Source organism: Cyprinus carpio, chromosome B18 (assembly GCF_018340385.1).
Source record: "Cyprinus carpio isolate SPL01 chromosome B18, ASM1834038v1, whole genome shotgun sequence".
Classification (NCBI taxonomy): Eukaryota; Metazoa; Chordata; class Actinopteri; order Cypriniformes; family Cyprinidae; genus Cyprinus; species Cyprinus carpio.
The window spans coordinates 232,921-248,147 of NC_056614.1; the positions used below are offsets into that span (position 1 = coordinate 232,921).

Here is a 15,227-nt window from a genome sequence, read left to right on the forward strand (position 1 = left end):
AGCAGATACAGTTTTTGAGATTGTTTTACTAGCGGGTGCAGGACACTGTAGTTCATTTATGTAAGCGAGGATAGCAAAATAAAGTAAACTGTGACATATTATACCCAGAAATTCTTCACACAGTGGAATAACAGTGAAATTTGGGATCAAAAATGATTCAGACACTGTGACCTGAGCATGTTTTTCTTTAATTGCTAATGTGATCTCTGTACTCCACAGACTGAACAAAATGAAGCAGTGCTTGGTAATTGTTTGAGCTAAATTGGTATTATCTAATTGTGTGCCTGAATTTAACAGCTGACAGTCTAATTCATTACATACCGTTCTATCAAAGTTATCTGACATTATCAAGATGAATCTGTTCTGACACAGTTTAACTCTGAGTTCTAGTCATATTTTATTACCATTTTCTAAACTATAGCGAGTAAACTGTGATAATGTGAGAAGTGTTGAAGGTGTCTGAATAAATTTAGGTTTGACTGTATGTGGCTAAACTGTGACTATTTCCATTGCTTTGGCACTAAATTCATTCAGCGAATGAATCTCTCAAATTACACTGAAATATGAACTAAATTTAAAAAATGAAATAGTATCAAAACATTATATGTAGCTGAACAGCAGCAGTGTTATTATTTCAGTTTCATTATCCTCTGTATACAGTGCCCTCCACTAATATTGGCACACAAAATTCTAACCTATCATTGAAGTAAAATAACTGAAAGTGGGGAGAAAATCTCTTTGTGAAATAAATGCTTTCTCTAGTTCATGTTGCAACGTCCTTTCCCGAGTTTTCTCCTATAATGCCTGAAGAGTTTGAAAAACAGCTGATAAGAGATCAGAGAGCATTCCTTCATCCAGAATCTCTCCAGATCCTTCAGATTCACAGCTTCTTCTCTTCAGTTCACTTCACTCATGTTCTACAGGGTTCAGGTCACAGGACTGGGCAGAAGCTTCATTTTGTGCTCAGTGACACATTTATGTGTCGATTGTGATGTTTGTTTTGGATTATTGTCCTGATGGAAGATCCAGCCATGCTCCATTATAAGATTTCTAACAGAGGCAGTCAGGTTTAGATTTTTTATCTGTTGGTATTTGATAGAATCCATGATGCCATGCATCTGAACAAAGCATCCAGGACCTCCAGCAGAAATATAGGGCCACAACATTAAAGGTCCAGCAGTATATTTAACCGTGGGCATGGAGTACATTTTATCCCTGTCTGTACTAAACCCATCAGGTTTATGTTTGATCTGACCACAGAAGCCAGTGCCATTTGAAGTTCCAGTCGTGTCTGACAAACGAATATGCTGGAGTTTGTTTTTGGATGAGTGTGGAGATTTTTCTTGAATCCCTCCTGAACAACACCCCAAGACTCAGCTAATCTCTGCAGTTCTCCAGCTGTGTCCTCAGAGAGTCTTTGGCCGCTCAAACTCTCCTCCTCAGCGTGCATCAGGACGATATAGAGACACGTCCTCTTCTGGACAGATTTGTTATATCTTTAGTTGACTGGAACCTCTTAATTATTACCCTGATGGTGGAAATGATTTTCAATGCTTTAGCTCTTTTCTTATAGCCACTTTCTATGTTGTGAAGCTCAACAATCTTGTTCTGCACATCAGAACTATATTCTTTGGTTTTACTCTTACTTGTGATGGATGATTGAGGGCCTTTGTATTTCTCATATTTATAATCCAGTGGAACAGAGGTCATGGCTGGACAATTTCATGCTCCTAGTCACCCTGGTATGCTAAAATTTTTTAAATATAAATGGAAATATACTTCAGAGATATTTTACTCATGATAATTTCTAGGGGTGCCAATAATTGTGGCCAACATGCATTGGAGAAAAACATTTATTTCATCATGAGATTTTCTCCCCACTTTCAGTTGTTTTACTTCAGTGATAGGTTAGAATTTTGTGAATTTTTTGAATGACAGATCAAAAGGATAAACAATGCAGATTTATTTTCAGAGCCACCTTTGCTCATATTTACCAAGGGTGGAAATATTAGTGGAGGGCAGTGTAAAAGGGCAAACTTTGGTTGATCCCTTGTAAGGTGTGTGTTTATAAGTCTCTCGTACTGATGGTCTGCTCGTGGAAGGAGACTGAGCTGCTGAAGTGTGTGTGTGTGTAGACGTGATCTAGTACCGATGGTCTCCTCGTGGATGGTGGATGAGCCGCTGTGTCGTGTGTGTGTGCCGTCAGCCGGTGCTCTCTCGTGGCTGGGCAGCGCCGCTCCTCCAAACGTGTCTGAGATCTGAGCGTGAGCATCTGAGCCGGAGATCAGCACATTATCCAGAGCCCAGTCGCTCCGATCGGCCCCGTCATGCTGCGGCTGCCACCAGCGGATCCGGACGCCCATGGCCCGCGCAGCAGCGGGCAGCAGAACATTCACAAACCTGCAGCAGAAAACCTTCACAGTTACAGTGTGAATGCACCAGAGCTGAACACTTCAGCCAGAGGACCTTTAATTCATTAAGTTAAAAACAGTTCTGCTCTTCCCTCCTGTTACTCTGTGCTCAGAATAGAACAGTAGCATGATGATTACTGTGCACTATGCACTATTTTGAAAAACACTGTGTATCATGTAAGGATTTCAAACAGTACTACACTGCACGGTTGCCTGATGACATTATAAGGTGTCACATGTTTAATTGAGTGAGAAGACTTCAGTTACACGACATCTGTACAGTTTGTACAGTATGCATGGAGTGAAGGGTCGATCTGGGAACTGTAAGAATCACTAGGTATTGTTCAAATCAAGAAGATCAGAGTGCTAGCAGAGAGACTCACTCAGGCTTGCTGTACTGGTCATAGAAGATCTCGGTCAGCAGGTTCCAGCTGATCCCCGCGTTCACACTGAACTCCAGCAGAACGCCCTGATTACGGTTGCTGGGTGCGATCATACAGCCGTACATGAAGTAGAACTGGATGAATTCAGCACTGGTCAGATTCAAATCCACCGTCACCAGCTGACGAGAGCAGCTCTGGCCATTGGACAAACAACAGCAATGACACAAAACTACCATCGCTTACGCAAACAGATCTGTACCAATACTTTCACCTATACTGAAACATTACTACAACGGACAGGTATGAGGACAGAAAGCTAGACAGAGACAGATTTTGCTTCAACGAATGATTTTCATGGAAAGGTTTGCTGAATAAACTCATGATATTTGAGATGCAGTTTGCTTAGAGGCAGTTGAGAGACAGCTAACTGCAGGAAGATTTCACAGTCTGATGAAAGTAAAATTGAGCTTTTGTGCCTCATTGTTAAACTCACATCGCAGTGAGAACAGCATCCCTACGGTGAAAGACAGCAGGGGTGGGAAACTCATAAAGAGAGAATGAAAAATAGATGGGCCAACTATACAAAAAACAAGCTGCAATCCTAAGACTCCTGGGACATAATCTTCAGGAAAAAAGCTCTGCCAACGGTTGTTCTCAGTATTAACTCTGGGAGCTGGAATATTTATGATGATATTGGATATTTTGTTTTTAGTTTTTATCTATAGTTAGTAAACTGCCTTCATTATATTATGATTTCATGCTGCAAAAGTGTCATTTAAGGACTGTGAATCACTGTAAATGTGAGAAACCACTCAAAGTGAAACAGAGACTGTAGGATGGATGGTTTTACCCCGCTGAAGTGCAGCGCTGATCCTGAGGCCACGGCTCCACAGACGCTGCTGATCTTGCCGCCGGTCAGCAGGTGCCAGTGATTGAGCGCTGGAGCTCGACTGAAACTGTCCTTGAGCTGAGCGGGCAGAGAGACCAGCGGCTCATCGCAGAACTCGCCGCCCCACTCAGGGTCACATCTGAAAGACAAGAGCCGTGAGGAACAGGAAAGACTTACAGCAGGCATTACGTGGTGAAGGTGAGAGTGACTTACACACAGGAGCTCTGTCTGCAGCGGCCGCGGCCGGAGCACATCTCAGGACAGCCGTCACCGATGTACAGGTTATCCAGAGCCCACGTCTGCTGCTTATCGAACGGCGCCGGCTGGAACCAGCGGAAGCGCGTGGCTGTGGACCTGAGCGTTTGACACAAAAGACAACGAAATACCTTTCCATTCTTAGAAGTCATTATATCACGGGCTGCTGAATACTTGATTCTCATTGGTTGATGAATATTCTAATGTCTTTCCAAGAAACGCGCAGCTATGAAGTAGTTCTCGGTCTGTTGACCGATAATTTCAATAATTTCAAAGGTTATTTACAGCCTTTGAAAACAGAAAACAAAACAACCAAAAAGAACCAAAGACACTGATCACAGCAAACAAGTGATTAAAAAGGGTTAAAAATGATAATTTCCATGTTTTCCCAAGTAAATGACCTTTTATTATCCATGCAAAGCACACTTTCTTTATCCTGCTCTCGCTCTCTGCAAGCACACACACCTTGTTGTCAACCCTGCAAATTAATATTTCAGTAGTATATTTTGCAACTAAAAAGATAAATGACATTGCACAGTATGGAGTCTGTAATGTTGCTTTTCTTGAAGCATATAAACTTACAGTTTTGCTATTAGTAGAAACGCTTCTGCCGAACACCATAGAGAGATGACACTAACTCTAAAATGATGCATTGAATTTAGAAACAGAGGCTTGGGATGAGATGCGTAAGAAATGAGTACTATCTGAACAATGTCTTGAGGGGTTGTAACAGTCGTATAAGTAAATGATGTAAAGTAAAAATGGTGGTGGATGAGATTGCCCTGCTTTCATGTGAAGCGCTGTGAGTACCCAGAAAAGCACTATATAAAATGTAACTAATTTTTATTATTATTATTATTATTATTATTATTATTATTATTATTATTATTATTATTATAAGTGGAATAATTGACTCTGGTCCTTTGAATGATTGAAAAATAATGCACACCTGAGGTGTAACAGCATTACCTCCTCTGCATTATTTTACAATAATTGAATGCCTTGTCGTCAATTATTCCTTACTTGATTTACAAGCAGGTGTCAAGTCAAGTCAAAGTCTCACGTCATACAGATTTTTTCAAAGCAGCTTTACAGTGATAAACTGGAAAATATTGTGGGTGGGGGCTTACCTGGCGTAGTGTGGTATGGGTAATGTAACTCTGCCCCACTTGTTGTAAGTATCTGACACCAGTAATCTCTGCAGTGTGTATGAAGAACAATCTGGGCTTGTGGGTAAACAATCCTTGACCAGCGGCAGCCACGTGAGACCCAGATCCAAAGAGTACTCCAGCTCCACCGCTGCAGACACATGAATAGCAGTCAGAGGAAAACCCTTCTATTCATGACAAAAACAGAAGTGCACGCTCATGTCAGGAGACGTACTGTAGCAGGAGGAGGTGACGGAGCAGGAGGCAGAGAAATCAAACTGGATGAAGGCATCTGGGCCCAGACTGATGTCGGTGGTGATGCCGTAGCGTGTGTTTGACTTCTCGATGAAGGCGAAAGCTTCTCCGTCAGAGCCACACACCGGCATCCGCGTGCCACCGGGGTGCAGCAGCCAAGAGCGTCCATTTGTGGAGGAGAAGTCGTCCTCCAGCGGCCCCCAACCGCTGGCACTGCCGCCCACAACCAACTGCACACACACACACACACACACACACAGCGATCACAGCAGGGCAACAGAGTTCACATATCCAGTCTACATACAGATCCAAAACCAGCACATCAGCCAAAATGTGCATGTTCACTGGCTGTATAAACAGTGCCTTGCAAGACCATTCAGACGCCTGGCCTGCGTTTCCCAAAAGCATCGTAAGCATAAGTAGGTTGTAGAACTGTTGATACCAGTGCTCTTTACAATCAACTTAGCTCATGATGCTTTTGAGAAATGCAGCCTGAATTTCACTGGATTAAACTGTAACTGACCGAGTAGAATGCATGTTTGAAGAGCATGTTAAACCAGGTCGAAATGTCAAGAATCTTGGCTGACCACCTATGATTGGACCTCTAGGAACTCACCTTAATGTTCCAGCAGAAACAGTCCTGAAACTTTCAGTGGGACATTGATCCTAAACACAAATGGACAAATGAAGACTGGACTGACTCAAACATGTCCCAGTGTGGCCCAGTCCAAAGCCTGCGGCTAACCTGAACGACCCGGATCAAATCTACTGATGAAATCTATCACAATGGCAACTGAATGATATATGATGCTAGTATGTACTTACTGTACCCAGTCATCACTGCTAGATTATCATTTTGTGATATAAAACGGTTTCACAATAAAAAATAACTGTTAACACTTCACTTTGATGGTCCACTTTAGACATTCTCCTACCTATAAGTAACTTTGTCATATAATGAGCTCTGAGGGGGAAATTGCTTAATAGTTTTGAATTTGAATATTTAATACAGTGTTAATGAGTGTATTGCAGTAATGTCACGTGTGTCTTGGTGTAGCAGCTCTTTACTTTATCAATAACCCAGGGGCTGTGGAAGTGTCCGTTCTCAGACGGCTGCCACCAGCGCAGGCGTGTGGCTGAGGATCGCGCTCGGAGAGGGATCTCCAGGGCCACGAGGTGAGCCTGGTTACTGCTGTTGCTGTAGAGGAACTCCTGCAGGAGAGCCCAGTTCAGACCTCCGTCCACGGAGAACTGCAGGAGCACCGGCTGGGAGCGCGGGTCAGGAGCCGCTTTACCGCAGCCCAGTCTCAGGAAGAACTGGATAAACCTGATCGGGACACATACACATCTCCAACATTTCTAATGGTGTGAAGGACATTTTTCACGGTGAAGCATCTGGTGTGTTTGTGGAATACCTAGCGTTAGACAGATCCAGATCTGATGTCTCCAGCATTCGCAAACCGTCCTCACTGAAGAACAGGTGGTTCCCGCTGGTGGTGATGCCACACTTTCTGGAAGGCTTTCCTCCACTCATCAACTTGAAATGTTCAGACTCCAAAACCCCACCTTTGTGACACAATCAATAAAATTTATAATTTTTATACACAGACAAATCCCAATGAATCTGCTCCAGTCAGTCACCACGAACACTTCCTGTTATGAGGAGCAGATTCAGAAAGACTTTCATGTCACTGCACAGCTGTACAACGAAAGTCGGTGCAACTCCTTTATGATAAAAGTAACACACAACAAGCAGAATACAAAACACAGAATAAAGAGTAACACTCAACAATCAGCTCGACATAGCGGCAAAAACAGATAAATAAATAAGCAGTAGAAAGTATATTGCACAATCCCGTGTGTAATATGTGTTACACCAACAAACTTTTCAACGCTGCAAAAAGAGAAAACATCAGCTAAATGACTTGTTGCTTCTTGTGCCAAAGTAGTTTCTTCTGATAAAAATCTTGGAAGAGCCAGCTGTTATTGATTTTCTCTGTTTAAGGCACAAGGTTCAGGTGCTGGAGGGCCAAGAGCATCCGAAGGTTCAGAACCCCTGAACATCTCTTACATCATTTCCCTCATCCTCATCAATAGTGAGATTAAAACACATTATAGGCTTAATATTAAGAAATGCGCATTGTGCACAAGTAGTACTCCAAATAAAGTTTAATTATAATTTTTATAGCGGTAAGTCTCAAACGTTATGTCAGTAGATATATTAGTATATTTGAACTAAACTTACTATGAAATGTATTTTAAATATATTACTTTTTTACTAGATCAGACATTTTCAGTGTGACTTAAGTGTCCAAACACTTTTTGCAGCCACTTTAATGTATGAATATCATGTCAGATAACAACATACTGTAAAGGTTATCTGTATGTTACTGTACCTTCGAAATCCTCCTTCAGGAAATCTGGGTTGGGCACATCTGGAACGGAGCAGTCGGGACCAGAGTAACCCGGATCGCAGCTGCAGTGAGTACCGTGCACACACACACCGTGGCCGTTACACATGTTCTGGCACTGAGGGCCGATGTAAACACTGTCCAGGGCCCATGTGGGCGGAGCCGCGCCGCTTGAATAAAACCCCTGATACCAGCGGAACCGCACGGAGCTGTAAGCACAGAAACACCGTCACACACCCAACACACAACAGGGACCCGTAAAAACACACAAGCGGCTCTCGCTGACCCGCACAACCGCAGCTTGCCGAAGTGGATCATTTCTCTCCTCCAGCCCTGTGTGGTGCCGGGATAGTAGACGCTGGCCGGGTGGAGCTCCGCCGAGCAGAGAGAGCTGAGTCTGGGCCCTCCGGCACACAGAGGAACCAGCAGATGCCACGTGGCTCCGAAATCTCGTGAAAACTCCAGACGCACAGGGTTCAAGGAAGAGCTTTCAGTTGTGCAGCCCACATTAATCTAGAACAGGAATCACACAGTAGCCAATGACGTTCCTTACCACAGCTTACAGTTAGGAAGATGCCAACATCTATCACACAAAGCCCTACCTCGAACTGGACGACAGTGTTCTCGTTGACATCAATATCTCTTGTGGTGATGGAGTGCTCACCCAGCTCACTGGACACGAACACCACGGCTGAGTCCTCTTCGCTGCAAACACAGCGAGACTAACATGATGCCATCACTCTCTCAAAACATCAGCATCAGGGGGAAGGGTATCGATTAGAATTGTAATGTAAACACAAAAAAACTATAAAAAATACACACACACAGACACACACACACACATACACACACACACTCACACACACACACACACACACATATACCTGTATATATATAAAAGTAATTACAGTGATGAACATTTATAATTATTACATTTTAATAATAAAATAAGATATATGCAATAATATAATACATAATTATTATAATTACTGTAATTAATATGAATATATAATCATGAAAATTGGGTGTATTATATGTTATATAGTTAAATTAAATAAATGATATAAATTTTCATCCCTGTAATTAAAAATTCTATGTTTAGTATTTGGTATTTTTCTTTTAAATGACAGCAAATTTTATTAATGAATAATTTTATGAAATTTATGCAAATGTTCTATCTAATTATCTTATCTATCTATTAATATATAAATAAATACATTTATATCATTTTATAATTTAATATCTTGTATTTTATGACATTCTTGTGTTTGATAAATCTGATTAAGTAAATAAACTATGTAGGAGAATAAATGACAAAAAAACTAGTGCTGTCAAACGATTAATCACGATTAATTGCATTTTTGTTTGCATAATATATGTGTGTGTTCTGTGTATATTTATTATGTATATATAAAGACACACACATACGGTATATATTTTGTCTATATCTATATTCATACCATTTATACAATACAAGTACTGTTAGTAAATACAATACATATAAACAACATATTCTTCTGAAATATATACATGCATGTGTGTGTATTTATATATACATAATAAATATACACAGCAGACATACATATATTATGTAAGCAAAAACCTTTATTTTGGATGTGATTAATTGTTTGACAGCACTAAAACCCATCAGCATCAAGAGCTGGAGGCTCAGTGGTTTAATGCAGGATCCTGTTGAGTTTGGATGACAGGAGCTGGGCTGATGCTTGAACACCGGTGTACATGAACACTACTCACAGTCCTGTCCTCTGATAGGGGCAGTAGAATCCAGTGTTTCCTCCAGGATAAAACAGCCAGTTCCCCTCCTGAGGACCTCCCTCAAAGCTGTCTAATATAACCGGCAAGCTATTGATGGTGTTTCCATCTATGATCAGGTCATCAATCACCCACACCTCTTCCTTCTTCCCTGAGGGTTTGAAGAATGACAAGTGTAACAATTACAGCAATGACAAAAAGACATGTATGCTCTGTTAGACACTGATTAGAACCAGAGCCTCGTGTCACTTGCTTGCACATGTTTGAGGTATTTATATGACATCAGGTTTAGGAATCAATGCACGTCTGATTGTCATCTTAAAGCTGAAATACACAACGTGACTTTTAAAACGTGCAACACATTAAAACAATATGTCTTCCAAAATCAGCTCAAAATATAAAACATGTTTGATTTCCCACTGGATGGAATCAGAGACTGAAGCTCAAAGAATCAGAGTCTGTCACCATCATACACTACACAAATTTCTATGAAATCTGTCAACTCAAATCTGGGTTTGATTTTCAACCACTAGCATCGACTCCTCCAGTCTGTAAATCTGGGCAAATGTTGTGTAATGTATTCCAGCCTTTATGCATTAAAATTCTTCTCCTGTTACGGTTCTCACTTTCCAATACTGGAAAAACTCAAACTCATCTGGATATATTGATGTATTTGTGATTGAGTGAGGAGTACGTGGGTAAGATTGAATGACTGTGTTTTCTTACCACTGTTGTACGGCTGCCACAGTCTGAAGCGTGTAGCGTTGGTCTGTGCGCTGGGAGGCAAAGACATGTGAACGAACAGTGTGTCTGTGGAGGTGGGGAAGTAAAACTCGTCTATAAGCAGCCAGCTGATCCCTCCATTCACTGAATACTGCAGCAGCACGGAGTGAGAGCGCTCAGGTACGCCTGCGAGTAAAACACAGCAATAATGTGCTTACAACCATTTCCATCAGCTGACAGAAGACAAGCAGAAAAGCTGGAGATCAAGCACGCTCCACGTCAGACTCACCCTTCGTTATGAACTTGAAGGAGAACTGGATGTACATGGTGCTTGTGCAGTCTAGATCTGCTGAGACCAGCATCCGCAGCCCTTCCTGCAGGAACACAAAACTCATCTCTCTTCATTTACTTGAAACTCCATTACAGAAAACTTCTATACTTCTATACAAAGTTCTGTACTTATTAACTATTCCTGTCCTAACCTGTTGGGGGGGGGGGGGTACAGAAGGGTTCCGGCCAAAATTTAGAGCTCGGAGCCTCCGCTCAGACAACACAGCAAATACTCATAACCTTTACTCTATTTATTATATGCAAGTAGCTATGCTTCCATCCACCTATTTTTTGGAATATCACATAAAAAAAAAAAAAAAAAAACACTGGATGAAAATGCCAAGTTGTGTATAAATTCTAAAAATGTGCATAAAAACTTGTGTGCACAATTAAGTAGGATAAACTTTTTATCCGATAAGAAAAAATACACATAAACTACGATGGAAACACATTTACCAAATAAATTCCACCATGCTCATTGAAAAAGTCATGTGACTGTTCTATGAGACGAGATAACTTGACTAACCAGCGGACAGATCTCGTTCACAGCATCTGTATGTTGTTCTGGTCGTTCTGGAATGCCTGAGCAAAGTCTGTCATCAAAGTATTTCTGTATAATTCCTGTCTTACACGACTGCGTTCCCAAACAGCAGAATCCACCTCTGAAAGCAATGACTGCATTCATTGTGTTACATCTGCTCTCTCTGAGGTGCAAGTTATTTATTATATATATGAAAATTATTATATTCAGTGGCTTCTCGTAGTTTTCTTACAGATATTTTATTGCCAGTTTAGTGATGATTTTGTTCTCTTTGACTCGTTGGATGGAAAAGGTGCTTTATTCACAAATATGTATGTGATATTCCAGTTTTAAATTCTGTTAATTTTGCATCTTTGGATGGAAACATAGCTAGTGTGAACTCGTGAAATGCTGGACACAAGTGTTCCTTTACTTCTATGACGATGGAGGATTCGATGCATAAGGCAGTGCAGTAATACTCCGCTGGAAGATCACTGCTGTTTGACTGCAATACTCACTCCTTTAAAGATGAGGGCCGTTCCTGATTTCAGAGGCTCTCCGCTCAGTGTGCCTCTCTCTGCCCCGTACACCTCCGGCCAGACATCAGCCCTCAGGTTCTCATTGAAATCTTCCTTCAGAACTGATGGCAAAGCGACTAGAGGCACACAGTGCGGCCCGCCGAAGCCCTTATCACAGCTGAGCGAGAGAAAAACCAGTGTGACTGCAGGATCGCGGAGGAGCATGTGAGGAATATGAAGCTATCAGGAGCTGAAGCAGCTGGAGTCCACACTCACACACAGTGTCCGTTGTCACACAGTCCATGTCCGGAGCACATCCACGGGCAGCCGGGCGTCAGCAGCACATTGTCCAGCGCCCAGCCATCAGCTCCAGGAGTCAAGTGAGGCTGGATCCATCGGAAGCGTGTTCTGGGTGAACTATGCGTTCGGGAACAACATTCAAACATGCAAACTTACATTAAATAGACTGCTGCAGCTGTGATACCAAAACTCAGAAGATTCCTTCGAGATTTTCCTGTGAGGTTTTACACATATATATATGTGTTTTTGTATTTTTTTTTTTTTTTATTTTTATGAGTTATGTGGTGTATGTGGCTTCAGGATACATGTTTTACTCTACAACATAAACTAAAAACACAAATTTTGAAGCAGTTATGTCTGTTTTAAAAAACATATGTTTCTAATAAGTGTGTGTGCAATTTATGTTTACAACAAAGTTTCATCAAGTTATGTTTACCACACACTTAAAAACTTAAAATTTCACTTAAAAACCATAGAACATTCTCGATGAAACCCATGGTGAATTAATGTCAGGATTTACTAAAGACACGCAGTGAAACATTAGAGATGAAAAGCTGTGGGCGCAGTTATTTTTGCAGCTGATCTTATTGCATTTTCATTTGTAGGATCTTCTCTTTCAGACGCAGTATTTATGGGAGGAAAGAATTAAAATAAATCAAGGTGGTTTACTAAGGTTTGCGCTTTGCAGTTTACTGCTATTCATGCCATCACTTCCTCTTAACCCATTTTGCACATGTGATGTTAGTAGACACACTGATCACGCTGGATGTGTACCAAGGCATATGTAAAATATCACGGTACGTACCAAAGTACCACAGTATTATCATTTAACAGCATCACTGTTACTGTCACAGCAGGGGCTGTACAAACGTTTAGGGCCGGATTTACTAACAGCTTGTGCCAGCGCAAACCGTCTTTTGGCATTAAAACAGTACTGTGAGGGTTTACTAAAGACGTGCAGTGAAGAATTAGCACTGAAAAAGCATGGACAGTTATTTTTTGCGCCTGACCTTATTGATTATGCATTTGTAGGAGTTTCTCTTTTAGACCCAAAATTTATTGGAGGAGAGTTTTAAAATCAATCATTCAGCGTGATTTACTAATGTTTGCGCTCATCAAATTACTGGTATTTGCACCTTTATTTAACGCCCCAAAAAAGCAGGTGTAATTTGCACTGCTCTCGTAGATTGCGTTGGTTCTTATGGAAATGATCTGCTGCATCTGTTTTCTTTAATGTGTGCATTGTCATTAAATGACACGCAGAATTTCCCCTCTCATCTGTGCTTTAATGGAACTGCACTCTAACGCAAAATTTGTCATTTAGTGAATCTGGCCCTTAGAGTGGGACTGAATAAATCATCTGAGACACAGTCACAGCATCATCTGAGTAAAGAGTCGGAGCGGGTCCTACATGGCAGCGCTGGGCAGGTAGACGGTGACTCTCCTCCACTGCAGGAACTGTGGCGCACTGAACACGGACCGCTGCGTGTATCCAGAGCAGCCGATGGCCGGAGGCACACACTCGGGTGTGATGAGCGTCCAGTGTCTCCCGCAGTCTGTGGAGAACTCCAGATGGATGCCGTGGGCCGGAGACGCAGCCTTACTGCAGCCCATGCTCAGATCAAACTGCAGGAACGAAGAGCCAGACACCTCGAAGTCCCAGCTCTCAGCGTAACGCGGCCTCTCTAGAGAGAGAGAGCATTCAGTCAACTCAAACCCAGCTGCATTCAGAGCAGATTCTGTCATACGAGTGTGATTCATCCACTTCTGAAGGGGTGAGTCTCTCTAAAAGGCTTTGTATGTACAGTGTAATGTCATTTTTATAGAAATGCTTTAAAGACAGGACAAAAGTGGTGGCCAAAATGATTAGAACACTAGTATTTCCAGCAGCTAATTTTTTTAAAGTCAGTTATGTCTATTGTTTGCTGTAGTGTGTCAGAAGGAAATATCAAGAAAAGGCATCAAGAAACCTTCCTGCAAAGCTCCTGAGAAACTCTGCTCAAGTGCACCGAGGGCAAAAGCTGCTTTAAACACAGAGGATGCTCCACCAAATGTTGATTTAATTTAGTTAATAGAAGTTAATTGATAAAGAAAATCTATTTATGCCTAACACTTTGAACAGCTCTGTAGCTTTGCAGGAAGGTTTCTTGAAGCGTCTCGGAGACACAGTTCTTCTGGATTGAGTCTGTCTCAGTGTGTTCTGTTTCTTCATGTGACTCCAGACAGACTGATGATGATCAGATCACATCTCTGTGTGCAGCACAAACACCTCACTGTATTAATTACATTAATAGCCTAATGAATGTTTGGAAATGTAACCTGATATTTCCTTCTGACACACTACAGCAAAAGATAGAAATAAGTAACTGACTTAGCTGGTGAAAATACTAGTGTTCAAATCATTTTTGGCCATCACTGTATGCAGATACAAACTGCCCCTTAATGAAGTCTGAGCAACTTAGTATTGTGCCACCCTTTGTACACACTGTCAGTTTACGTTATCTTAATTCTGAATTTAAATACATTATTGTGTACACGCATCTGATAAACATGTTCAAAGGAGCCAATTCAGACGCCTTCAATATCACACACATCATAAAATGTTGTAGCAACATATTGCAGATGAGTAAATGCCTCATTTCCAGATGAAAATGCACATATAAATGTCTGTTAAGAACATGACGTTATGGGTGTGTTGGCGATTAACTCACTATCCATGCCCTCGGAGTTGAAGTTCAACACTGAGTCTGGGCTCAGACAGTCTGCTGTCACCTCTCCACCTACGACTCGATACCAGTTGTGTCTTAATGGAGACGTGCCATCAAACGTGTCGAAGAACCCACTCCTGGCGCTGTCGTTCATTCCGATCAGAACGTTATCCAGACCCCACTGGGCCGAGTGTTTACCTGAGAAAGAGGAACACATGAGGATTTGTTCGGCTCCTATGAGGCACTGCATCACAACACCTTCAGTAAGTCCATCACATGACATCCATCTGTTCTCACCCTGCTGCGGCTGCCACCAGCGGAACACGGTGTGCGGCGTCTTGGCTGCGGGTGGCAGCTCGATCGTCACCACATGAGGCTCCAGGAACGAGCCAAAGTCCAGCTCTCGTAGGAGCTGCCACTGAACACCATTGTTTATGGAAAACTGGACAATCACACCTGACAAACATAAGAAAGCAATAATTGTTGAATTACTGAGAAAATGAGAAAAAGGCACAAGCAGCAGTATTTTTGGTACAAGATCGTCTTATCCAGCTGCTCAAGCTGATGTGATTTACACAGACATCAGATGACAAGGATGACAAT

The 15,227-nt window shown here is 41.8% G+C and overlaps 1 protein-coding gene across 1 annotated transcript in view; it reads right to left on the reverse strand.

Moving 5' to 3' along the window:
• LOC109099310 (reelin-like) overlaps positions 1-15,227 on the reverse strand; it is a 68,688-nt gene that overhangs the window by 20,248 nt on the left and 33,213 nt on the right. The window contains exons 26-44 of the mRNA XM_042743366.1: positions 14,922-15,080; positions 14,628-14,822; positions 13,328-13,601; positions 11,893-12,033; positions 11,617-11,794; positions 10,538-10,622; positions 10,252-10,434; positions 9,508-9,676; positions 8,355-8,457; positions 8,039-8,265; positions 7,738-7,961; positions 6,757-6,907; positions 6,410-6,668; positions 5,322-5,571; positions 5,069-5,237; positions 3,897-4,037; positions 3,645-3,822; positions 2,795-2,988; positions 2,150-2,400 (exon numbers count right to left, since the gene is read on the reverse strand). Of these exons, the coding sequence (XP_042599300.1) occupies positions 2,150-2,400; positions 2,795-2,988; positions 3,645-3,822; positions 3,897-4,037; positions 5,069-5,237; positions 5,322-5,571; positions 6,410-6,668; positions 6,757-6,907; positions 7,738-7,961; positions 8,039-8,265; positions 8,355-8,457; positions 9,508-9,676; positions 10,252-10,434; positions 10,538-10,622; positions 11,617-11,794; positions 11,893-12,033; positions 13,328-13,601; positions 14,628-14,822; positions 14,922-15,080 (3,531 nt within the window). The remainder of the gene's footprint in view (positions 1-2,149; positions 2,401-2,794; positions 2,989-3,644; positions 3,823-3,896; positions 4,038-5,068; positions 5,238-5,321; positions 5,572-6,409; positions 6,669-6,756; positions 6,908-7,737; positions 7,962-8,038; positions 8,266-8,354; positions 8,458-9,507; positions 9,677-10,251; positions 10,435-10,537; positions 10,623-11,616; positions 11,795-11,892; positions 12,034-13,327; positions 13,602-14,627; positions 14,823-14,921; positions 15,081-15,227) is intronic.